Genomic DNA, 26,050 nt, shown 5'->3' with positions numbered 1-26,050 from the left:
AATGACAATGTCACTGATACAGCATGCAGAACCCTATGGCACTCACCCTTCCATCTTTATCCACTCCAGCAATCTGTCCAGTTGCGATCCTAATTTTGTCAGGATGTATAGCAAGGCTAAAAAGCAGTATTAACAACAGTTTTAAATATGGGAAACATTTCAAGTAGCCGAAAGTATGCCATAATATTAACATTTATCAATTTTCAAACATTTTTAATCATTAAAAAAATTCTCATTGTGACCTGTTTTCTTGAGCAAATCAAATAAACATCAATCATCTAGAAGATGTTTTTTCCTAAGTTTTCGGCTGCACTTTTTCTTTCTTTGTTAAACAAATTAATGGAGCCCCAAATTTGAAGAAAACACATATTCACAATTACAGGGTAAGTTAAAATGTCTTCATCTGTTCCAGCTCCTTTCTAGTCCTGCACATAGGCATGCATACTCAGATGGTTTTATTACAGGGAAGGTGCAGTCGTGCACTGTGCAAACTGTGTCAACATCAGCATATTCCCCTTTTGTGACATCATCCGTATGCATCTTATTAACAGCTCTTCTACCATTTCTACTTTTCTACAAAGGAACACAATGAACATCTTCACATAGTACCTCCAACCTTTTAATTAGCTCTTAATGCTGAACCCTTAGGTCAGATTTGGGGCATGAAAATTTTAAGACTGAAAACTGTGTAGCATACATGCCCACATTCCTCATGATCAACATACGAGTGACTAGCAAAGTTTTTTTTTTTTTTAAAGATGTCTTCCTGTACATATTTAGACTCCTTTCTATATCTTGCAACCAAAGGGTAAGCTTATTAAGAATGTAAATTTTTTGCTCTTGTTATGTACTGCTCATTCCTTTCCAGAATAGTATCAATTAAAATTGTCTTAAGAAAAGATTCCACTACCGCTTCCCCATATTAAAGTGCTTTTTAAAATATATCTACACAATACCCATAATATCCTTAAGATCTGAGCTCTCCAGAAGAAATCATTTCTGAAAAACCCAAATTATAAAGAAATGCAAAAATGACAAAGAAAAACACAAGTATTAAATGATACCAACCATTTCACACAGTCTGTGTGACCCAGGTAGTGTCGCTGAGTTCTCTCCTCATAATTAAACAGTACTACTACTGATGCTATGAAATACACTATTTCTCCGGTAGGAAGAAGGTAAACATTAGCACGGCAGTCCTTTCCTCGGTAACCATATCTTAAACAGGAGTCAAGGTTTTTAATAAGTATTATTTTTAAGGTGTAAAGTTTTTCATGGATCCCTAAGGGAATCAGGAAAGTATAAAGAAAACCAGAATGCATCATCAGAACTAAGAAACTCAAGTCCTGCCACTAGCTAGGGTGCAACCCTGAGTTTTTTTTTTTTTTTTTTTAATTTTTTTTTTTCAACGTTTATTTATTTTTGGGACAGAGAGAGACAAAGCATGAACGGGGGAGGGACGGAGAGAGAGGGAGACACAGAATCGGAAACAGGCTCCAGGCTCTGAGCCATCAGCCAAGAGCCTGACGCGGGGCTCGAACTCACGGACCGCGAGATCGTGACCTGGCTGAAGTCGGACGCTTAACCGACTGCGCCACCCAGGCGCCCCAACAACCCTGAGTTTTTAATGTGCACAAAACTTAGTTCCCTCATTCTGCAAATACATACTGAGTTCCTAACATGTGGCAGGCACAGAGCAGAACATACACTTCTGAACAAAATGAATGGACACCTGTGTCCCTGGAGCTTAGCTCTGGCAACGATGACAAAAACAAACACTAAATATATCATTAGAAATTGTGGAAAGACAAGGGAAAAAATAGTGGTCGTTTCCTTAAGTGAGAATACCTATTTTCACAAATAAACTAAACAAGGAACACCTAATTTAAATGGAGAGAAAGTGAAGAGAGGGATCAAAAGAAGGGTGGAGAAAATGACATTTATGCTTGACTGAAATAATGAGTAAGACAGGGGTACTTGGGTGGCTCAGTTGGTTAAGTGTCCAACTCTTGATTTCGGCTCAGATCATGATCTCACGGTTTGTGAGTCCAAGCCCTGCATCGAACTCTGTGCTGATAGCACTGAGCCTGCTTGGGATTCTGTCTCCCTCTCTCTCTGCCCTGCTTGCTATGTCTGTCTGTCTGTCTGTCTCTCAAAATAAGTAAAAATAAACTAAAAGAAAAATGAGTAAGACAGCCAGGCACAGTTTGGTAGTGTTTATTAAAAAGTCGTAGAGGGCTCACTTCGGCAGCGCATATACTAAAAAGTTGTACAGATGGTGCCTGGGTGGTTCAGTTGGTTAAGCATCCGACTTCAGCTCAGGTCATGATCTCATGGTTCGTGGGTTCAAGTCCTGCGTCAGGCTCTGTGCAGACAGCTCAGAGCCTGGAACCTGCTTCAGATTCTGTGTCTCCCTCTCTCTCTGCCTCTCTCCCATTTGCACTCTGTCTCTCTCTCTCAAAAATAAACAAACATTAAAAAAAAAAAAAAGTTGTACAGAATTACAGGATTGGTGAGTTTTCCAAAGCTAATTTGTGTGGAAAGGAGGGAATGAATCAAAGGGCAGGGGAAGTGGGTACAGAATGGGGGCAAAAAGTTGAGTTCAAACTACTGACTCCATTCTGCTTCGTGGACTTTCTCAAAGGTTCCGAGAGAAAAATTTTTAAGGGAAATTAAGAGAGCTCTTTTATATAGTCATTTTTTACCAAGTCTGGCTGACAGGTTAATTCTGGAATTAGAATCACCTTGTTAATTTGATGTCTTTATATAAAATAATTTACATTATTTCACAGGTTACAAAATGCTTAACTGATGTTTTCTTATTTAATTCTTACAAAAGCTCAGTGAAGTAGGAGTTATTAACTTGTAAGTGAAGTAAGGTTCACTGGGGCTGGTGGGGCTGATTCTTCTAATTCCATTCCAATGTCTTCTCTACCACATCGCAAATACCTACCATGATGTTCGTAGAACACTGTTTGCCCTATCCAAAATTATTATAATTTGGGTGGTTTTAAATTGCTATTGGCAAAATACACGTAATATGTGGAGGATGAGAGGTAACATTTTTTTACTTTCTCAGGTGGTTGCTATCCTCATCACACTTTTCTTGTATAAAGAGAATTTTTTTAATAGTTTAATTATTCGAGAGAGCAGGTGTGTGTGCCTGTGAACATGAGCGGAGGAGCTGCAGGGAGAGAGTGAGAACCCAAGCAGATGCTGCGCTGTCAGCGCAGAGCCTGATGCAGGGTTAATCTCACGAATGAGGAGATCAACACCTGAGCCGAAATCAAGAGTTGAACACTCAATCAAGTAAGTCACTGGGGCCCCCGTCGTACAACAACAATTTTGACAGAGGTTAGGTAAACTAATTTTTCTTAAACTGAAGACAAAGTGAACACATTTGCTGTCACAGTAGAGGATACACCCACTCCAGTTTCAGCTTCTCAGGAGGCAGTTCTGTTCTGATGTCGTCATAGTTTTCAACATCAGAAGGAATGAACATTGTAATTGGCCGACCTCGCATAAACATTTTAACATATTCTCCTTCTGTTGAAACATAAGACAAAAAAAATAAGTCAGTTTTGTGAATAACCAGAGAAAAGTGGACTTTTAAGGTGATATAGTAAGAGCAAGACAAAAATAGCTAGTACAGAGTTTTATTCTTATATGTAATCATTTTTATATAAAGACTTTGTCTAAAACATTGTAGGGAAAAAATACCGGTCGTTTCCTTAAGTGAGAATACCTATTTTCACAATTAAACTAAACAAGGAGGTCAGGAAGGTTGAGGTAGAAAAATGCAAAAAAAAAAAAAAAAAAAAAAAAAAAATTATGATGGAAGTTTTTCTGACAGTTGAAAAGAAGAAAAAGATTATCAGGGCAGATGACAACCGTATCTACCACACTACCTGATCAACCTACTGATGTTTAATGACATACAAAAAACATGGCCTGAGAATATACCATAATGAGAGGAGTCACACAGCCTCCCAAGTCAGGATACAGAGAGAAGACAAGAGCTCTGCTATTCACAGCGAGTACAGCTGGAAAGAAGACCAACTTTCCTCACTGCAGGACTGTGCCTACAATCAGGGCTGGGCCTAAACAATTAAATTCAATTACAATATGCTAACATTTTTAAATTCAATTACAATATGCTAACATTTTTAAAAGACAGTGCTACGAAACAGTTTTCTAATTAGCAGTATAGGTTCTAAAACATCTTTACATAGACCAAATAGTTGTTTATAAGATCTGCAACAATCTAAAACTAAAAATGTTAGACACGTCTAGAATCAAATCATATTTGTTGTGAATCTTTTACAAAAGGAAACAAAACTTCACTAAACAGATGAGTTTGTTCCTTAAAAACAATGAACACCCCTCCTTGGCCCAGCATTCCAATGACCTACATCTAGGTAAGTTTAATAAATGTTGACAATGATTGTGAAATGGCTACAAGAGAACCTGAATGGGAAGATGAAAGTAAGGGATTCAGTATAAAAGCCTAGGAAATGTCTAGCACCTACCAACTTGTTTGGCTTGCTATGAAAAAACAGCATTAGAAACAGACTGCACATGTGGTCATCAACCTGAGGCTGATACAACTCTAGGACCTCTAATAATGACCTAAGCTACTAAGTAGAAGAGTACGTAATAATTCAATAGTTTATATGATGCAAACCATGGAAGAAGGAAAGATAAATTACTTGATGAACGTCTGCAAGTATTTCTTCAGAGTCAGATTAAACAACTGTGTTATGGGTGAGAAGTTCAAGTTATTTTTATTATTATTACTCACTTGTGCTTGGCCTCATGGATTGATCTAAGAACAGGCTAAGACCTCCCACGCCACAGTTTTCACACCACATGATGTAGGTCTTTATTACTTCTGAATCTAAGAGTGGGCTCTGCTTCCTGATGATTTTTAGCACAGCTGGACTCTGATGAGAACTAAATGATTACCAGCTGCAACTATTTCTCTTCTGCAATCGTATTTATCTGTGTCTCCTTGTCCTTTTTTGTATAGTTTATTTTCTTATAGGTATCAATTTGTTATATAATTTTCCCTCAAAGTTTTTTTTTTTTTTTTTTTTTTAAAGAATACAAATTCTTAGAGGTAGATATCCTGTTCCTTAGAATTTCCCCTAGGATCTTTGATCAGGGGTGTATATCATAAATGCTTTCTGAATGAAAAAACAAAACAATTAGTAGATGCTTCTATCACCACCTAGAAGAGATCCCATGTCCAGGGAAGGGAATGGGTTAGGGATAATAGTATCAAAGAAAATAAAAGCTCCCTTTTGCGAAGAGAGAAAGCTAAGAATACCATATTGATTCTTCTGTCCGTTATTATTTATCAATTATTCCTTTAGCAGCACAAACAACTAAGTAAAAGCAAAGGAACTATCTAGTGCTTGTCAACTTTTCTAACATAACAATGGCAATACACATCAGGATGAAAGTGCTTTCCCTTTCTGGAAATTGGCAGTATATATGTTGGAGGCCAAGTATGTCATCTAGGAACCATAAACAATTCCTGAGACTGAGGGACACAATACATTATAGTGGAAAGAACATGAGCTCTGGAAAAAGACTGACTGAGATCTGTGTTCCAGCTTTACCACTTCCTAGTTGCGTGACTTCGGCCTCATTTTCTTTCCTTTTTTTTTTTTTTTAAAGTTTTTTTTTCTTAACGTTTATTTATTATTGAGAGACAGAGAGAGACAGAGCATAAGCATGGGAGGGGCAGAGAGAGGAGGAGACACAGAATCTGAAGCAGGCTCTAGGCTCTGAGCTGTCAGCACAGAGCCCAAAGCGGGACTCGAACTTACGGACCGTGAGATCATGACCTGAGCAAAGTCGGACACTTAACTAACTGAGCCACCCAGGTGCCCCTGGCCTCATTTTCTTATTATATAAAATGATACTATGATTTACCACCTGTGATTATGATCAATTAAATAAGACTTCACACTGTAAAGGATAATATGAGGTCCTCAACAAATATTTATTCCCTTCCCTTTGAGAAGGATTTGAGACCATTCTGAATACTGTCTAGGAACTGCTTATATGATTTAACACACTGGAAAATCTCTTCATAAGCCTTAAAATGACTGTCCACAGAATAGTGTGTATAGGCAAATAAGCTAGAATTCTGATTCTATCATGTACCTTTTTGTAATGTTTATTTTGAGAGAGAGAGAGAGAGAGAGAGAGAGAGAGAGAATGAATGAATATGAGCAGGGGAGGGGCAAAGAAGAGAGGGTGAGAGAATCTCAAGCAGACTCCACGCTCAGTGCAGAGTCCAATGTGGGGTTCGAACTCACGACCTCAAGATCATGACCTGAGCTGAAATCTAGAGTCAGATGCTTAAATGAGTCACTCAGATGCCCCTGCTACTGGAACATTTTAAATTACATATGTGTTATTATACATTATGTTTCTATTGGATAGTACTTTTCAGACAGTAGTAAGGTCCTCAGGTTGGTCCACAGAAGTCCAAGTACCTGACAATACAGCTTACTTATAATCCAAATAATAGAAGCTTGAGCTCTGGATCCCAAGAGTAGGAAATCAGAGAGTACAAAAGAAGAGGAAGATGTTTCTGCTCTACTATCTTTGGGAAGAGTGAATGCTAGGCAGAAATTTGAAACACCGGATGTTAACACTTCCTTTCTTTGTCCTTCTCACTGCTGGCACTTCCCCTTCTGTCTGCTTAAGTCTTGTTAATTTAATCTTCTACTTTAGCATCTCCCCTAGGCTAGCCTATCCTGCAGCTGTCCTATCTTGCAAAGTGCTCCAAATTGCAAAATGATCTTACTCCAAACTTTTTGGGATAGTTATCTAAGGTGTTCTGAAAAAGCAGTATTGCTGAAATGATTCATACAGATACAAATAACTGGTTATTAAAGTTACTTATATATTTAAGTAAACCCTACCACCAACATGGGGCTTGAACTCAAGACCTCAAGATCAAAAGAGTTGCATGCTCTACCAAATGAGCTAGCCAGGTGCCCCAAAGTTACTCATTTATTTAAAACATACTTATTAAAATTTATTAACCTTTCATAGACTAATAGTAAAAGGCAAAAGTGAACAAGGAAGTTAGTAGTGGCATACTCTGCTCCTCGATCAGTTCCCCTAAGTGCTTTTTTTTCCTACAGCTTGCTCTCTTTTTGGACTTAGAGATTAAAAAAAAAAAAAAGAACAACACAAAGGCTTTCAAAGGCAATAGCAGAGCTTCGGGCTTTGGACAATGACTGTACTTATTATTTTTTTTTTTTTATTTTTTTAATGTTTATTTATCTTTGAGACAGAGAGAGACAGAGCATGAACAGGGGAGGGGCAGAGAGAGAGGGAGACACAGAATCTGAAACAGGCTCCAGGCTCTGAGCTGTCAGCCCAGAGCCCGACGCAGGGCTCAAACTCACGGACTGTGCGATCATGACCTGAGCCGAAGTCGGACGCTTAACCGACCAAGTCACCCAGGCGCCCCTGTACTTATTTGTATAATGAGTACTGCCTACAGAAAGCCTCTGAACATCTAGAATGCTTACAGTTTAACACATCTTTCTCCCCAAAGTTTCCATTTTAGAAATCCACTTTTATTTGTATTTTATTATTTTTTTAATAGTTTACTTATTTAGAGAGAGAGAGAGAGAGACAGAGCATGAGCTGAGGAGGGGCATAGAGAGAGGGAGGAAGAGAATCCCAAGCAGGCTCTGAGCTGTCAGTGCAGAGCCCAACATGGGGCTCAAACTCATGAACCGTGAGATCATGACCTGAGCTGAAATCAAAAGTCAGATGCTCAACTGATTGAGCCACCCAGGCACCCCTCACCTTTATTTGTATTTTACTATCTTTAGAACCAAAAAGCCCCCCCCACTAACCCAAATCTGGAATTTGAAATTCGTATTTAACTATAATGTAGGAGAGTGTGATGCTATCTAATTCCAGCAAACAGAAAATTGGAAAATCTTTACTTAGTTTGAGCTTTTTCTGTAGAACAGATGTATTCCCCAAAACCATAAAGCTCCAGAACAGGTGGGTAAACAAGAGGCTAGAAATACTGACTATACTTTTATAGTAGAAAGTGACAAAGAGCATTTTGGGTAGGCTAAAATCTTTCCTTAAAAAGAATTTATTCTCTAGAGATATCAAGTCCTAGTTAATTATTCAGTTACACTATAGTAATAACTTAATATTTTAAAATTCCAATGAAACAGTGTGATCTTTAAAACTCTTTGGACTTTGAATAGGGAACTTGATTTGTACAATAAAGTCTAAACCTTTTCAAAGGTTTAGCTGTCAAAATAGATAAAATTAGATTCCTGAATAAAAAAGGGGGGTGTGGATTTAGAAGGATATAATGTAACCCTCCTATTTCGCAGATTTAAAAATTCTTAGTTGGGGTGCTTGCCAAGTATTATGTATTACTGTATTATGTGTTATGTTTTACTTGCTAGGACAAGAACTCAGATTTGAAAAATGTGACCAAGTAGTAAAATGTTACCTTAATTTTCTTTGTTCAGACTTACTGGCTAGTAAATTTTATGGAATTCTTTTTTTTTTTTTTTTTTAGTTTTTAACGTTTATTTATTTTTGAGACAGAGAGAGACAGAGCATGAATGGGGGAGGGTCAGAGAGAGAGGGAGACACAGAATCTGAAACAGGCCCCGGGCTCTGAGCTGTCAGCACAGAGCCCGACGCGGGGCTCGAACTCAGACTTTGAGATCATGACCTGAGCTGAAGTCGGATGCTCACCCGACTGAGCCACCCAGGCGCCCCTGGAATTTTTAATGACATGGAGGTAGCAAGGTGAAGTGAGAGTGCACAATGAAAATATAGAAGAAGTGAACCCAGCCTTTTAGGAGCTTACAACAGAGACATAACCAAGTCTTATTTAACTGTGAATCAACTCATATACTAATTACAGTAATAAGCCCACTTGTAGTTAGTTTCTTGAATCTAAACCTCCTTTAATCAGATTTCTCTTTGATATTTTGTTTCCAACTGTGATTGTCATTAAAATCACTTCAAGATAATCAGATATGGGTGTTTGCTTAAGCATTTTGGATCATTTTTCACTATCTGAAAAAGGCATTCTTTGGCAAAAGATGGGAAAGAAGTCTAGTTCAACAATATAGGACACATAAAACTTCTAAAAGACTTGTTGCTGTATTGCTGAAAACTTTTTTTTTAATGTTTATTTTTGAGAGTGCACCAGCGAGCACGTGTCGGGGAGGGGCAGAGGATCTGAAGCCGGCTCTGTGCTGAAAGCAGAGAGACTGATGCGGGGCTCGATCTCACAAACCGTGAGAGTTGGGCACTTAACGGACTAAGCCACCAAGGCACCCTGAAAGCTTTTCTGAACTAAGCAAAATAGGACTGTATTTTAAAAAACTCCCTCAAATCTCTCATTTATATCCTTAGGAAGTTATTTTAAGCATGAAATTAAGGTTTTTTTCATTTTATCTGAATATACCAAGTTAGAATTTTTTTAAAAATAAGAAATTCAGAAAAAATAAGATATTCAAAAGAGAAACTTCAGATATCAAAACATTTACCCCTCTAACTCCTTTTCAATTAACCATAGCAGGAAGCGAACCAGGAGGCCCCAAGGAAACAATAAAAACCTGTATATGAAATTCTACTTAAACAGAATTAAGGAGAGGTTTCAACTTTACCCTTAATGTTCTATTTCTTTAAAAAACAACCTGAGCTGGGGCACCTGGGGAGCTCAGTTGGTTAAGTAACAGACTCCTGATTTCAGCTCAAGTCATGATCTCCTGGCTGTCAGGCTCTGCACTGTCAGCAAGGAGCCTGCTTGGGATTCTCCAGGTGACCGTACCTTGCTAGTGTGTGTGCTCTCTCTCTCTCAAAATAAACAAATATTGAAGCAAACAAACAAATAAATAATACCTGAATCAAAGCAAAATAAAGATTTAAGAAATCTGAGTCCTTTGTATATGGATGCTTGCTATAGTATTTGTATGTATTTTTTTTTTTAATTTTTTTTTTCAATGTTTGTTTATTTTTGGGACAGAGAGAGACAGAGCATGAACGGGGGAGGGGCAGAGAGAGAGGGAGACACAGAATCGGAAACAGGCTCCAGGCTCTGAGCCATCAGCCCAGAGCCTGACGCGGGGCTCGAACTCACCGACCGCGAGATCGCGACCTGGCTGAAGTCGGATGCTTAACCGACTGCGCCACCCAGGCGCCCCTGTATGTATTTTTAGAAAGATTAAAATATTTCACCATCTTAAAAAAGTTTTAAAAGCTTTATTAAAGGAAATAGTCAACAGAATATTTCTGGTAAAACTGTTCTGTGGAGAACCAATTAGAAGTACAGTTCAGGAACATGGCATGTGATTTGCTACGATTCTTCCTGCAATCTCAGTATGTGTCACTGATAAATTATATCTCTTGCTTGCTAAGCCTAATCACAAGTTTCAGAATTCTTTTCAAAGTGCTTCAGGAAAACAGTAACAAGTGAGAGAGTAAGAAACACATATAGAGCTTAACTGCCATTTCTCGACAGAATGGATTTCTAACCATGCTATCTCAGTTCACCGACATGCTTGAAGAATGGAGACTTTTCTGGTTAACCGCATTTTCTAGTCTAGACTTTTATTTATTTATTCATTCATTCATTCATTTATTTATTTATTCTAACATTATTTATCTTTGAGAGAGAGACAGTGGGGGTGGGGAGGGGAGAGGAACAGACAGAGAGCGAGACACAGAATCCAAAGCAGGCTCCAGGCTCTGAGCTATCACCACAGAGCCTGACACTGTGCTTAAACCTAGGAACCATGCATGAGATTGACCTGAGCTGAAGTCGGACACTTAACTGACTGACTGACGCCACCCAGGCGTCCCTAGTTTAGACTCTTTAAAAAGCTTATGCCTGGGGGTTGTGAAAATACAATATGGATGAAAAGTCTTTAACCAGAATAAAATAAATATGCACAAGACTATTATGTTCTGTTACGAAAAGTCTTATTCTCCATTTCCAAAAGTGGCAGGTTGGAATGTTTTTCTCAGCTGAAAATAAGGAAAGAGGATGTCAAGAACAAATATTCTTTTTTTTTAATTATTTTTTTTAATGTTTGTTTATTTTTGAGAGAGAAAGAGAGAGCATGAGCGGGGAGGGGCAGAGAGAGAGGAAGACACAGAAATCTGAAGCAGGCTCCAGGCTCCGAGCTGTCAGCACAGAGCCCGACGTGGGGCTCGAACTCACAGAGTGTGAGATCATGACCTGAGCCAAAGTCGGTCGCTTAACCGACTGAGCCACCCAGTTCTTAAAAGTTGGGATTGTTTAGGGGCGCCTGGGTGGCTCAGTCGGTTAAGTGTCCGACTTCGGCTCAGGTCATGATCTCGTGGTTTGTGAGTTCGAGCCCCGTGTCAGGCTCTGTGATGACAGCTCGGAGCCTGGAGCTTGATTCAGATTGTGTCTCCTCTCTCTGTCCCTCCCCAACTTGTGCTCGGTCTCTATCAAAAAATAAATAAATGTAAGAAAAAAAAAGTTGGGATTGTTTATATTAAAAATAATAACTGGACAGTCTTTAAACATTTTAATCTAGAAGACTGTTAACAACAACATCAAGAAATAAGATCTCTGCTTCACAGGACTCAAGGAATCTTTAACAAAGAAAAGGTTCTCCTGTCTGGTTTCCTTTTAAAATATCAAGAATACCTGGACAAATCTCAGACCTAGGGTTCCAAGTAATGTTTATGCCGCCTACTTAAAATAAGCCAGTATCTAAATTTCAGAAGTGAGTATGTTTTTTGGAAATGCAATGTTTGGTTTCCTGCCCTTTGTGCCTATTTACACTGGAACAGACTTAAAGCTAGCACTCTTCTTCCCAAATTCTGGAATTGCAAAGTTTTGGATACTACCTTAACAAGGATAAATTCTATTTGTGGCTCAACTAAGGGCTTTTGGCTTACTGGGTTTGTTTCAAACGGCACACCCTCTCAGCAGGTGACAATACACTCCCTCCCTCTCAGTAGGTAACATAACATAAGACAGTGTCAGCCGAACACTGCTATCCTATATATTCGTACAGATACATTTTAGCTATTCTTTCAGACACAATGCTCAGTTTACACAGGTGTGATAAGGTTTTAGGACAGACCATGCCCAGAACCAACAAGTCAGAAAACAACACATGGCATGAACAAAAGCACCTACACTGAAACTCTTTAAAGGGTAGATTGAAAGCAAGTTAATTAAGGTTGGGGGCGGGGAGCTGTCCTCCATTTTCTGTTGCAAGAAAATGCTTTAAAAAGTTATTAAAGAAGACTGGCAACATCTAGTCTAAGCCTTACTATATGTGAGGAAACTGAGGTCCAAGACATAGGAAAAATTTATTATCAGATGAATAATGTTTCGCTTCTTTCCATAATTTCCTTTGGCAAATTCCTAACTCACATTCATAATTTCAGTCATTTAGTATATGGATTCTTTAACTTAAAAAAATTTTTTTTAATGTTTATTTTTTAGAGAGAGAGACAAGAGTGTGAGTGGGGGTGGGAAGAAGAAAGAGGGGGACACAGAATCCCAGGCAGGCCCCAGGCTCTGGGCTGTCAGTATAGAGCTTGACATGAGGCTCAAACCCGTGAACGATGAGATCATGACCTGAGCTGAAGTTGGGTGCTCAACCAACCGAGCCACCCAGGCACCCCAATTCTTTAACCTTTTTTTATGGTGCAGGTCATTTCACCTCTAACCAGGACTCATGTTTAATATTCTTGCACTTTTTCTGCTGTAACACGTCCCTTTCTAAGTGAGGTGCCTAATGAAGCTTTTGCTACTTAACTGCTCATTACATATCTCAGTATGTATTACCTCCTGACACGTTATTTTTTTCTTATCATGTAGAATGTAAGTGCCACAGAGCACAGAAACTGTAACTGCTGTATCCCCAAGTGCCTAAAGATAGGATCTGTCAAAATAAGCACTCAATAAATATTTGTTAAATGAGTGAATGTTTAAAATGTGTATCTGATAAAGAATAAAGAAATGTATCAGAACTATAATAGTTGTTAAAATGACAAGATTACTCCATTTTCCTTCCTTTTCCCAATTTTGTAAATGAGTTTATTATTTTCAGATTATCTGAATAACTGTTTTTGCTACACCAAATTATTGAAGGGTTTTAAATACATATTTCAAAATGACTTTTAAAGTAGTTTTCATCTGCAGTCATTTTTAGCCAGATAACTAGCAAGAAATAGTTACTTTTCAATTCTCTAAGATATTGTAATAACTGTTCTCCCATCTAAACACACCTGTAATCAAGACCCTACTGCATCGATTTGGTAGTTAAGCAAGAATGAATCTAAGCTTAGAGCAGTGAGGCAGCACTATGAAAGGAAGTAAGAGTGTGATCTGGTGACTGGTAAGTTCCCTTTTCCTCAATTAAGCAGATATCTCCCCAGTAAGTGGATCTGAGTCATTCAAGTTCTCAACATGATCAGACTTAACTATGTGCTAATTCTAAACAGCATTAAGTTATGTGGTATCCTGGCCTTATGAAGACTTAATTCACTTCAAATAGATTTGGACTCCATTCCCCCAAAATAATTTCCATCCAAGTAACTGGAGTTTCCCTAGAAAACAGTGGTATAAAAAATATTCATCACTTCTGCCCCAGTCACTCATTTATTTAACAATATTTATGGAGCTCCAGGCACTAGGCTAGTCACTGAGAATCTCTAAATAATTTATAAAAGGTGTTTATAGCCCCCTAAGTTAGCTCAAAAGACTTTCTCATCAATAACTTACTGAAAATGAATGGCACTGTATTAGAACCTATCCGCTACACCTAACAATGAATAACCCTATAGGAAAACTTAGTCACAGTCTAACTTGATGTGCTAAGTCTGTGGAGCAGAATCCAACAGAACTAGTGAGAAAAGTGACTTACATTTCAGGGATTTGAGTGAATGACTGAGTAAGAGCCTCTTTTTGGTGGTATAACCTATCCTACCTCCCACACCTAGCCTCAGACTATCCTGGGTACATCCCGTTCCATTCCATCTCCTACTCCTTTCAACTACAGTTCTCTTCCTTCTGCCTGAGTACTGATCGAAATATGCAGTTTAATAGCTCTTCTCGTACTCTACTATGGCTGAAGGACACAGGTCTTTCAGGTCCAGCTTTTCTCTGCTACCACTCACCTAATGTACCAAATGTAAATAGTCTTCTTCCCAAATCAAAGCAGATGGCTTGGAGCAAGTCACACTTGTCATTGTCAAAACATAGCTAAAGAAATTAATAAATCACATTTTTAAAAGATTGTCCAAAAATGATAGGTATTTTGGATTAATACCTAAAGTACAAGAAAATGTGCTGTAAAATATGCCATGCAAAATGAATGCAAACTTTAAAAATATACCTACAGCTTATATCAAATGAAGATCATCTATTTAATGGTTATCTTTTCATCTCACTACACATATTTATTTAAGTGCAAGATTTAAACTGTCAGACATATATATATATATATATATATATATATATATATATATAACTGAAATTTACCTGGTACTATGTGCCAGATACTACACTTTACCTTTAATGTTTGTATGAACTCTTTGAAGGTTTATTATGGTCTCAACAAGAAGAAAACAAAGACTTAAGAAGGCAAAAAAATGTGCTCAAGGTCACATGTGAAACCAGTCTCTGGACTACAAAATACACGTTTTAACATTGATACTACATTGCTAGCTACGCATCTCTACAAGTAAATTGTCTTACAGAAACTGAATTCCAAACCTTTTATTCTTTTCCACACCTCTCCTTCTTCTCCTCCTCCTCAAATGTTCATTTTAGTAGATACCCCTTACCTAGTTGCTCAAGCTAGCCTTCATAGATTCCCATTGTTCCTTACCTCCTATACCCTACCTATCTTACCTCTTAAAACATCTAGATTCCATCTACTTCTTTCTATAGGCTCTGTCTCAATCACAGTCAGGCCTCAACTACCTCACAGGCTGCAGCACAAAAGTTTTCTATGAAGGGACACTCCAGTGATAGAATCTATATCCAGACAAAATATAACTGATTGAAGTGGAAAAGTAATAGACTCAAATTCCAAAAATAAGGCTAAATGCAAGAAACGCTTGACATTAATAAATTCCAACATCTGGGACAATCTTTTTGAGCTAAAATTCTTCTAACAGAATTTATTTTTCTATCTCCTCTTCTAGCTTTTCATTCCATCCTTCTTCCTAGACACTGGCTAAAACCCTGCTTAGTGATGCTTCTGTGGCAAAATCCTTCCCTTCCCTCTTAAGTATATTTATTTGCCTGCTTACCTGAATGGCTTTGAAAATTGTCACCAACACAAACCAATCACCTATATACTAATCTTATGTTCTTTTTTCCTTCCAAAGAACATTCTACAACGTAAGAAAATGGCAGGCAGCTCTAGGAGGATTGTATAAAATCTGAGCTTTTTAGCAAAACATTGTAATGATAGCGCCTTTTTACAGTTACAATGTTTTCTGTTTTTAAAGCACTTTCATATACATTATTTCATTCTTCAGCAGTCATGTTAAGTAAGCCTTATAGGTATTATCTTCAGATCAGAAAACTACACAGAGACATTGTCATTTTGTCTAGATCACAAGGCTATTATGCAGAAGAGCCAAGACCAAATTCTAAAGAGAGACTCTCCACTCACAGCTCTTTCCACTAGTTATCACTACCTCTATTTTTAAAAAAATGTTTGATATATAGTAAGAATTGTCTTTATACATTAAATTTCATTTTTTTCCTTAAAGTATTTCAACCATTACTTAAGCTATACTTATTTCTAAAGAGGAAGAAAGTATGACCTAACATAGAATAATGACAGCAAAAATCAATTTCATTTAGACTTTCTATGCAAAAACAAATGATCCAAAGATTACAAATAAACATTTCTTTTCTGATTAAAATCAAAAACAGGAAAAATCCATAGCAATCAAGTTAATCTCTAACAAAAATTTTAACCACCTTGTATCTGGTTAATGCAATAGCCCAGAAAATAAAGATAACTATGACACATAGAAATGAGCTGTAAAAAGCATGCACAGAAAGAACATGCTTTCATTTAGAACAGCATGCTTCAATTAAATTTGCAGGCAATCTAAGGAGAATGTAAAACTGATGTAACAGAACTTACCTACCTTGCAATTAAATTGAATACACATTTACGGAAAGTCTGCTCTCCTTTTTTGGTCAGAACAAGCCAACAACAGCAAGTAGCCAGAAATTACAATTAATATAAAAGAAAAATTCAAGAGGAAATGGATTTGCTAGACTCATTATATATTCAGTCTTAGCTTCAAGAAATGAGTGAGTATTTGCAATGAGGCTGGCAAGACAGGAAACTGAGTTAAAATTGATCAATCTTTTAAATGGCTTTTCTAAGTACAACTTTTTTTTTTTTTTAAAAAGGGGAAAATTCTCTTTAGTATTTTATGCCTCTTTGTAATGATGTGTTTATTTCTACTGTTGACCTTGAATCTTCAGAGCTCCCAGAAATAAGATGGATTTTTGGAAAAGCAGTTGGATTCACTAGTCCCAATTACGTACTTCTGTCATTAAGAGGAAAGTCAGAGAGTATAAATAATGAAAAGCCAAATAAGAGATCCAGGAAGAAATTAACTTAGGAGGCGACCAACTGTGTAGCTTATTCTTACCTTGGTTGCTTTTTTCACGGGTTGACATTTTTGCTGGTTGAGACAAAAATGACATATCTTACAATAAAAACTGGGCATTTTCTTAAATGACTATAATAAACGTACTTCTCTTTGATTATTATGAGCTGATAAGGTACACTGAATGAAAATAAGTCAATACTCTTAATAATTAGCAAAAACTTAACTGGTGTAGAAAAGCAAGAGAAATACTTTCTTTGAAAAGGATTTTTAATTTACCTTGGTTGATGATGACATCTTTATGCCTACAAAAAAAGAAGACAATCAAAGGACATTTATGTTATAATTTTACTTGGCTTACCATTAGAATCACCTAAAGAAATTGTTAAAAGTTTCAATGCTTAGGCCACACCCAAGATAAATCTTTAGAAATGAAATTCGGACAACATTATTTTAACAAGTCTGTCATTGGTCTCAACTATTAATATATACACTGTTTTATAAGACAATGAATATTCCATAAGATCATCTAGACAGTGAAAGTATAGAAAGAACTTCAAAAAATATTCAAATCTTAGAGGATTAGAGAGATTAATTATTTGAGTAGGGAACACAAACAGGAAGATACAGCTGTCTTTCTTTTTTGGAAACACTTAAAAGAAAAAAATACACTTAGAGGAAAAAAAGATACACATTATAATATAGATTTTTAAAAAATGATCCCAAAACAGACATATTTTTGGACATGCGAGCATGACAGTCACATAATTTTCAGATAACTGAGAAAGTATAATACTTACTTATCTGTATTTTTTATAACTTTTGATATTAATTTTGATGTTGAAACTGCTCTCAATAATTTATTACGACTCTCATCTGAATTTTCCCATGAATTATGTGACTTTTCAGTTGTCAGTGGTCGTTTTATGCTGGAAGAAACATATTAATTTCTTAGAGAAAAATTCTTTGAGTAGCAATGACATGTAATTGACAGCTTAAACAGAACATAAAAGCAGCAATTAACATTTCCTTAAAGCTAATCCAGAAAAGAGAAGGAAGGATTAGTTGAAAGGTTCCGCCTGGATGAGTGCAGGAGTTAAACAAGGCATTTACCAAGTCTGTTTATAATTCTCGCTAGAACAAGTATTACTTGATTAAAAAATCAATCTGTACTTTTTTTTGAATAGGAAAAAAACCTATATGCTTAAATCCCTGAGTAAAATATTTCTCATAATTTGTGAAACTGTGTGAGTTTATGAAAATAACCTGTACTTTTTCTTTTTTTTAATTTTTTTTTTTTAACGTTTATTTATTTTTGAGACAGAGAGAGACAGAGCATGAACAGGGGAGGGGCAGAGAGAGAGGGAGGCACAGAATCGGAAGCAGGCTCCAGGCTCTGAGCCATCAGCCCAGAGCCCGACGCGGGGCTTGAACTCACGGACCGTGAGATCGTGACCTGAGCGGAAGTCGGATGCTTAACCAACTGAGCCACCCAGGCGCCCCTAACCTGTACTTTTTCAAAGTCATTACAAGGCTGCTGTTTTCATCTTTTATATCATTGTGTAATTCATTGTATATAGTACAAATGACAATTTGTAAGTAAAATGTAGGACTAAAGGTAAAACTCTTGTGACATCCTTTATAGACAATGATCAGAAATAAACATGACTTAACACAAAAAATGTTATCATCAACACTGATTCCATGTATTTATAAATGAAATTTTTGAATTATAAATGATATTTTGGTTGCATTGCTAACTATCCTACCACTCATCCAGTCTCCAATACTTCTGGCGATAGTATATCCAAAGAGCAATTTAGAATGGCAAGCACATTTCCACGAGACCTAAGAAGCTGAAAAAAAGATCTGGGACAAAGAAGATACCAAGTCAAATCAGAACCTTAAAGAGATTGATTATAAAAAAGCCACCTTTAATCACACACAATCCAAAGTCATGTAACATTAATAAACTATATCCAAGAAGAACTCCACATGACACCAGGCAAAAAAATTACAAACCATTTAGATAGCAAAAGAATCTGCGTGAGACACACAGACAAAGCAGTTTTTAAAAGTTAAACATGCATCAATCAAATGAAGACTGTTTTGTTTTCCCAAATTTCCATTAGGGATTTGAGACAGAATTATTAAACTGAGCAGATAAAAATACATTATAAATCTTTTAGGAATGGTTGTCATTTATCTTACTAAAATATTTTCCTCACTAGTTCTGGGAATGGTGTAATATTTTCCTAAGATTTCCAAGCAGAAGTATGATGATAAAATATATCTATACCTAATCATAAAGCTTGAACCTGCATTTCTAAAACAGGCAAACTTCATTAAGTTGGTCTAAATATTTGATTACAAGGCAGCTGTAGCACTAAACTCCCAGCATGCAGGTTTAGATCCCCAATTTATGCTCACACACATTGTTAGAATGTTTCTGCCTTCTCCCCCTCTCATAACTTTAAAATATTAATTATTACAGACACAGAGAGAAGCCCTCAAGCAAGCCTTTAGCATAGAAAAGACCAGATGAAATGATTTCTCTACTCAAGCAAGAACTTATCCTCCCAAAACCCAAAACTGAAACTGAGATGCAGTCAAAATGAAGAGCCATTTGCTGAGAAGGGCCCTTGCAAGTTCAAGGTTGTAATGATGCCAAAATATGATGAGGATAATTACATGGCAATTTTCTGCCATGGTTATAAATTTATGCATAGTTTATATAAATTTTTAACATTTTGTAATTTTATTATAAAAATATTGTTTGGTTTCAAAGTAAGTTATTGTGGCCTTCCTTTCATCAAATTGTTTATAACTTAGAGATTTTTTTTTTCCAGTTTTAACTGAGAAATTTTGACCTTAAATCTTCACTCCCCAATAAGCTAAAATACAGATTTTAACAACAAAGAAGGGGCGGGGGGGGGGGGGGAGCCACTAGGCTTTTCTATTGGAATCCATGGATAGCCAACATTTCTCAAGTCACAGAATTCAGGTATCATTACAACCATTCCCTAGCTCTGTACTCGGGGACAGTTAAAACCTTTTGGTGGGAGTAGAATTCTTGCTTTCTTGAGTTTGTCTGTGTATTTGGAGAGGCTGTGAAGAGGGCTGGGGAGAAGGTGATGCTCGAATTTGTGGACTTTGATCATTAGAATGAGATTCCTCTTTTTTTTCTCTCTGTCCTTGTGGTTTTTCTTTCTTTTTTTCTGTACCACTGTAAAATAAAGTATAACATGGAACAACACATATTTAAACAAATAGAAGATATATCAAGCGATGGAAAAAGTGGTTATTATATAATTCAAAATGCTAAATCATACAGCTAATACAACTTACACTCCTTTCATATAATGATGAAAATATTTCCTTGAAAGTTCTGGAAGCTATTAAAAGTCTTCAGTGAAGAATTTATAAGAAAATCCTATGAAGATTGTCCCTTGAGACCAAAATAGCCCAATGCATTTTGCCATCTTGGAAGATTTGGGGAAGAGCAGCAGCTCTCTTAGCTGACTTCAACTTACCCAAATCAGAGCATCAGTGACACTTTCCATTTCGTCTGTAAAACATACTGAATGATGTGCAAGACACTCTAAATGCTATGTTTAGTAGATTATGTTCTAATTCCCATTTCTTCTGTGTATTTCTCCTCCTGCTTAGTTGAGTTTTGAATTTACCAGCTGATCCCCCCCCACGAATCCAGAGCCTGGTTATGCCAGTTGAACTTGTTATTTTAATTATGTAAATTAATTAAATACAAAGAAAACTGACAAAATATACATAGAAAAGAAAACTGTAATTTCCACAAAAACGAAGTTGAATGCTCTGGAAAGACTCCATAGAAATCAGTTAGTAAAAGAAACTGCTATTAAATTTTATGTAGGTGAGAAAATTAAAAAAAGGTTGAGGAAAAAAAAATCATAAGGTGGGGGGAGCGCCTGGGTGGCTCAGTCGGTTAAGCTGTTAAGTGTACAACTTCGGCTCAGGTCATGATCTCATGGTTCATAGGTTAGATCCCAGTGTTAGGCTCTGTGCTGACAGCTCGGAGCCTGGAGCCTGCTTTGTTTGGATTCTGTGTCTCCCTCTCTCTCTGCCCCTCCCCTGCTCACACGGTGGCTCTCTCTCAAAAGATTTAACATTAAAAAAAAAAAGACAGGTTGTTTTGCAAGAGTTTTAAATTTCTTACTCTGTCTTAACATTGAAACTAACAATTACAAAAAATAATTTATGGGTGTATTTTATGCAAGATAGTCAACAAGGACTCTAATCAGACACGCAATTAGAAAGAGGGTGGGAAGCTCGGCCTTTCATAAAAAAATTGACAAATATATGTCAATATATTTACAGTTAAAATATTTAAGATATTTATGTATAAATTCTTGTGTTTCTGCACTTTGACTCTTGATTAATGAAGCACACTCCATTTCTTTTTTTTTTTTTTTTTTTAATTTTTTTTTTTCAACGTTTTTATTTATTTTTGGGACAGAGAGAGACAGATCATGAACGGGGGAGGGGCAGAGAGAGAGGGAGACACAGAATCGGAAACAGGCTCCAGGCTCTGAGCCATCAGCCCAGAGCCCGACGCGGGGCTCGAACTCACGGACCGCGAGATAGTGACCTGGCTGAAGTCGGACGCTTAACCGACTGCGCCACCCAGGCGCCCCAGCACACTCCATTTCTAATCACTGGATAAGAGTCCTTATATTGCACATTTTTGACAATATTACAAACCAGATGGAATCAAGATCTGAATTCCATGGTTAAAAAGGTAGAAAACCATCAACTGTCTACAGTTTTTTTTTTTTTTTCAACTTTTTTTTTTTTTTTTTTTTTTTTGGGACAGAGAGAGACAGAGCATGAACAGGGGAGGGGCAGAGAGAGAGGGAGACACAGAATCGGAAACAGGCTCCAGGCTCTGAGCCATCAGCCCAGAGCCCGACACGGGGCTCGAACTCACGGACCGCGAGATCGTGACCTGGCTGAAGTCGGACGCTTAACCGACTGCGCCACCCAGGCGCCCCTACAGTTCTTAATCAAAAGACAGTTTAGAATTTGACTATAAGGTGCATAAATCCACAAGGAGGTACGTTTAAGAATATATTAAACAAATATATATAATATATACAATTTATTACAGAGTAATAGTTAAAAATGTTAAAATACAATTTTAAAATGACATTTAATTTGATTTAGTTTTGATACCTTCTGACCGCAGACTGGCCCCCAACTTTCTACTTCATGTTCAGTTTTTAAAAGTTTGGGCTGAGAAATACAGTTCTGCATCAAAAATATCAGAGTAACTTTAAAATTTAAAACTGATTTAGAAATTCTTTCTTGTTGGTCTTCAAACATTCAAATCCTGAATGTACAGGACACTAGTCTTATGTGGGCCCAATACAACCTAAAAGAGATTTTCCTCCTGAGTATTTAAAAGCAAAATACAGAGCCTCTGCACCATAAAGTGACAAACTCGGCTAGTCTTAAGATTACCGAGTTACTATTGTGCATAGTACTGATCACTGTGCAGGACCAGTTACACAAGAAAACGGGCTGAATCCAAACCACTACTAAAAACAAGGAAGTTTATTAAAAATATTAAAATTTCCACTATGCATTTATAACTTGTCCTTTTCTCCTAAAAGGGAAGCATAGATAATACATTTTGGCATGTCTGGAGGAGAAAGTCTGGATTCCAAAATGACAATGACTTCAAAGACTGAATTCTACAAGGGGCTTTTAAAAGGCCTAAAAGATCAGGGCCCCTGGCTGGCTCAGTCAGTGCAGCATGCAACTCTTGATCAAGTTTCAAACCCCACACTGGGTACAGAGATTACTTAAAAATAAAAAATATTTAATAAATAAGTAAATAAATAACCTAAAGATCTTGTTATTTCTTTACTATTCCTGTAGCCAAATGTTTGGTTAGCATCTATAAATCCACACTGATGAGTAACTTGTCACTGGCATTAGTTCATTAAGGCAACCATTATCTATCAGTACATTTTAAATATTATTCCATTACTTAAGGTTTTTCCTTAGTTATTCCTTGAAGAGAACAGTTGTAAGATTATGTAGTTGATCTCTTATGGTCTCTCCAAACTCTATGTGGGATAATCTGCTAGGAATTACACAAAAGTGCAAAAATTCTGTAAGCAATTTTATTGAAACAACAGATTAATTCATTGATGAAAAGAACATATAGAATGTAAATCTGTAGTTCACTGAAACTTTTTTGCAATATTTCCACTGCCCTTCTACCTACCATCCCCTAACACAGACACACACACACACACACACACACACACACACACACAACATAGTACTATATAGTATATATACTATTTGTACATAATACAAAGTATTATGCCTTTTTTTAATAGCATGGTTAAAGAATAAAAGTTATGACAGTGTTCAACCTCCCACAAATGTATATATACAGAAGATTCTATTTCTCGTTTAAAAACTGCTGTATAGGGGCGCCTCAGCACCCTGGGTGGCTCAGTCGGTTGAGCATCCGACTTCAGCCCAGGTCATGATCTCGCAGTCCGTGGGTTCGACCCCTGCATCAGGCTCTGTGCTGACAGCTCGGAGCTCGGAGTCCGGAGCCTGTTTCAGATTCTGTGTTTCCCTCTCTCTCTGACCCTGCCCTGTTCATGCTCTGTCTCTCTCTGTCTCAAAAATAAATAAACATTAAAAAAAAAATTAAAAAAAAATAAAATAAAATAAAAACTGCTGTATCAAATGTATTCCTTATATAAGCACAGAAAATGTGCTTATATAATTAAATATAGTAATGCTTATCTCATCAACAAATGCTTGTTAAAAAGAAACAAAACCACGGGCGCCTGGATGGTTCAGCTGGTTAAGCATCTGATTCTTGATTTCAGCTCAGGTCACAATCTCATGGTTCCTGAGTTCCAGGGAGCATGTTTGTGATTCTCTCTCTGCCCCTCCCGCCCCCCTCCCACTAGCATGTGTGTGTGTGTGCGTGTGCATGTGCGTGCATGCTTGCACACTCTCTCTCTCTCAAAATAAATAAATTAAAAAAAAATAAAAAGAAACAAACCAAACCAGGAAATGAAAACACTTTCTTTAGTAGGAACCAAAAGTTACCTCACACAACTCGATAGGTTACATGAATGTAAACTAACTGGGTGGGCTGGGTGGGTGTCTACATTCAGAGTTAAAGAATTCAAAGGACATGCTCACTTTAATTCCATACAGTCCTATTTCATTTTTTTTTCAAAAGTAGAATTATCACATTCAGACAATTTTGCAATGGTAGCTTTTCTTTCCCTTACAAATGGATACCTTTTAGCAGCAGATGAAAGAGTTTCTTTCCTTGCAATTGCGACAGAGCTGGTGTGGCTTGGCTTTCTGTTTGCACCACTCCCGTTGGTTATACAGGACATAGAAATAGCTTCTCGAAGGCCTGGCTGGCCTAAAAGTGGTTAAGAAAAAATTTACATTAAACTTCAAAATATTTCTCAAAAACTGGGAACTTAAAAATTAAGTCCATTAAAATGTGTTTAGAACTAAGTAAGCAGACTGCTTCCTCTGGTAAGCAGAATACAGTATTTTTGTCTCAAAACTTAATCTCATCAAATGGATCTATAAAAAGGCCATCCTAAATTGCTACAATGTAGCTAGACTTATTCTCTAGCTAAATAGTTTGCACCCCACACACAGCAGCTTTAAAAAACACGATTCAAAGTTGTGCTTCAGGTAAACCACAAATCTCCACATCATTGATTTTCAGAAATCGCTCAGGTTCTACTGAAATCAAATTATTCAGAAATTCTAGAACCATAAATGTTAAGTCTTACAATGTTATTCCATATAAATAAAGCATAAATGTATGAAGCAACCTCTGCTTTCTTAATTTATATTGTAGAAGGATTGGAGTAAATATGTGATGAGTATGATCGCTTCTCGGCCTTTTAGCTAAGATCAAGTGTAATATGTGATGAGTATGGGTAAACAGGAGACCTATTTCCTAGAAAAAGTTTCAAATATAATAATGTACAGTAACCCCCAAATTATGCTAATATCACTGGTCATCAAATCTACCACTAGTCTGCCAAACTGGCGACTTCTTGTTGATTTGACCGTTTTTTTTGATTGTGGCAAAATATAACAAAATTTACCATTTTAAGCATTTAAAAAAAGGTACAATTAGTGGCGTTTAGCATATTTACTACACTGTGCAATCATATTCAATTCCAGAACATTTTGATCACCCCAAACAGAAACCCTGTACTCACTGAGCATTCACTTCCCATTCCTTTCTTCCTCCCCTCAGCCCATGTCAAAGGTTAATTTGCATCATCTCTTTGTATCTGCCTCTTCTGAATATTTCATATACATGGAACCATACAATATGTGCTCTTTTGTGTCTGGCTTATTTTACTTAGCACAGTGTGTTCAAGGTTCATCCATGTGGCAGCATGTATGAGTACTTTATTGTTTTTTATGGATGAGTAATACTCCATCGTATGAATATACCACGTCTTGTTTATCCATTCATCTGTTGATGGATAATTGGGTAGTTTCAATCTTTAGGCTAATGTGAATTGTATTGCCATAAACCTTTTTATACAAGTTTTCATTTGAACATCTATTTTCAATTCTTTGGGGTATATAACTTAGGAGTAGAACTGCTGGGTCACATGGTTATTTTAACTTAATGAGGAACTAATAAGACAGCAGATGCACAATTTTACAATCCCACCATCAATGTATTATTTCAATGAATTATTTCACCACATCCTTGCTAACACTTATTTTCAGTTTTTTTTTTTTAAATTATAGCCATCTCAGTTAATATTAAGTGCTATTTCACTGTGGTTTTGATTTACATTTCTCTAATGATGAGAATATCTTCAGCTTGTTGGCCATTTGTGTTTCTTTAGAGAAATATCTATTCAAGTCCTTTGCCCATTTTTCAACAGAACAATATTATGTAAATTTTTCATAATGCACTCTTACAATCCTTTTATTTCTGAAAGGTTCCCACTTTCATTTCTGATTTTAGCAATTTTTTGGGTGGGGGAGGGTCAGAGAAAGAGGGAAAGAGAGAATCCTAAGCAGGCTCTATACTCAGCACAGAGCCTGACATGGGGCTTGATCTCAAAAAACCTGTGAAATCATGACCGGAGCTGAAATCAAGAGTGGAATGCTTAACCGGTGGAAGCGCCCAGGTGCCCCTCTGATTTCAGCAATTTTTTTTTTTTAATGTTTATTTATTTTTGAGAGAAAGAAAGAGAAAGAGAGAGAGAGAGAGAGAGAGAGACAGAGACAGAGACAGAGACAGACTCGGGGAGAGGCAGAGAGAGGGAGGGAGACACAAAATCTGAAGCAGGCTCCAGGCTTTGAGCTGTCA

The 26,050-nt window shown here is 36.9% G+C and overlaps 1 protein-coding gene across 9 annotated transcripts in view; it reads right to left on the bottom strand.

Annotated features, from left to right (window-relative positions):
- Positions 1-26,050, bottom strand: part of EML4 (EMAP like 4) — a 163,672-nt gene that overhangs the window by 51,021 nt on the left and 86,601 nt on the right. For 4 of the 9 annotated variants that reach the window (XM_040496613.1, XM_040496610.1, XM_040496611.1 and 1 more), the window contains 8 exons: positions 23,980-24,109; positions 19,712-19,885; positions 17,460-17,588; positions 16,939-16,964; positions 16,702-16,734; positions 3,423-3,546; positions 1,069-1,218; positions 47-116 (listed from right to left, as the gene is read on the bottom strand). In XM_040496613.1, the coding sequence (XP_040352547.1) occupies positions 47-116; positions 1,069-1,218; positions 3,423-3,546; positions 16,702-16,734; positions 16,939-16,964; positions 17,460-17,588; positions 19,712-19,885; positions 23,980-24,109 (836 nt within the window). The remainder of the gene's footprint in view (positions 1-46; positions 117-1,068; positions 1,219-3,422; positions 3,547-16,701; positions 16,735-16,938; positions 16,965-17,459; positions 17,589-19,711; positions 19,886-23,979; positions 24,110-26,050) is intronic. The other 5 variants (XM_040496616.1, XM_040496617.1, XM_040496612.1 and 2 more) reach the window with 3 other exon arrangements.

Source organism: Herpailurus yagouaroundi, unplaced genomic scaffold (genome assembly GCF_014898765.1).
Source record: "Herpailurus yagouaroundi ecotype Mexico unplaced genomic scaffold, PumYag 188, whole genome shotgun sequence".
Classification (NCBI taxonomy): Eukaryota; Metazoa; Chordata; class Mammalia; order Carnivora; family Felidae; genus Herpailurus; species Herpailurus yagouaroundi.
Note: the sequence above shows the minus strand (reverse complement) of the source record. Positions and strands in the feature narration are given on the sequence as shown.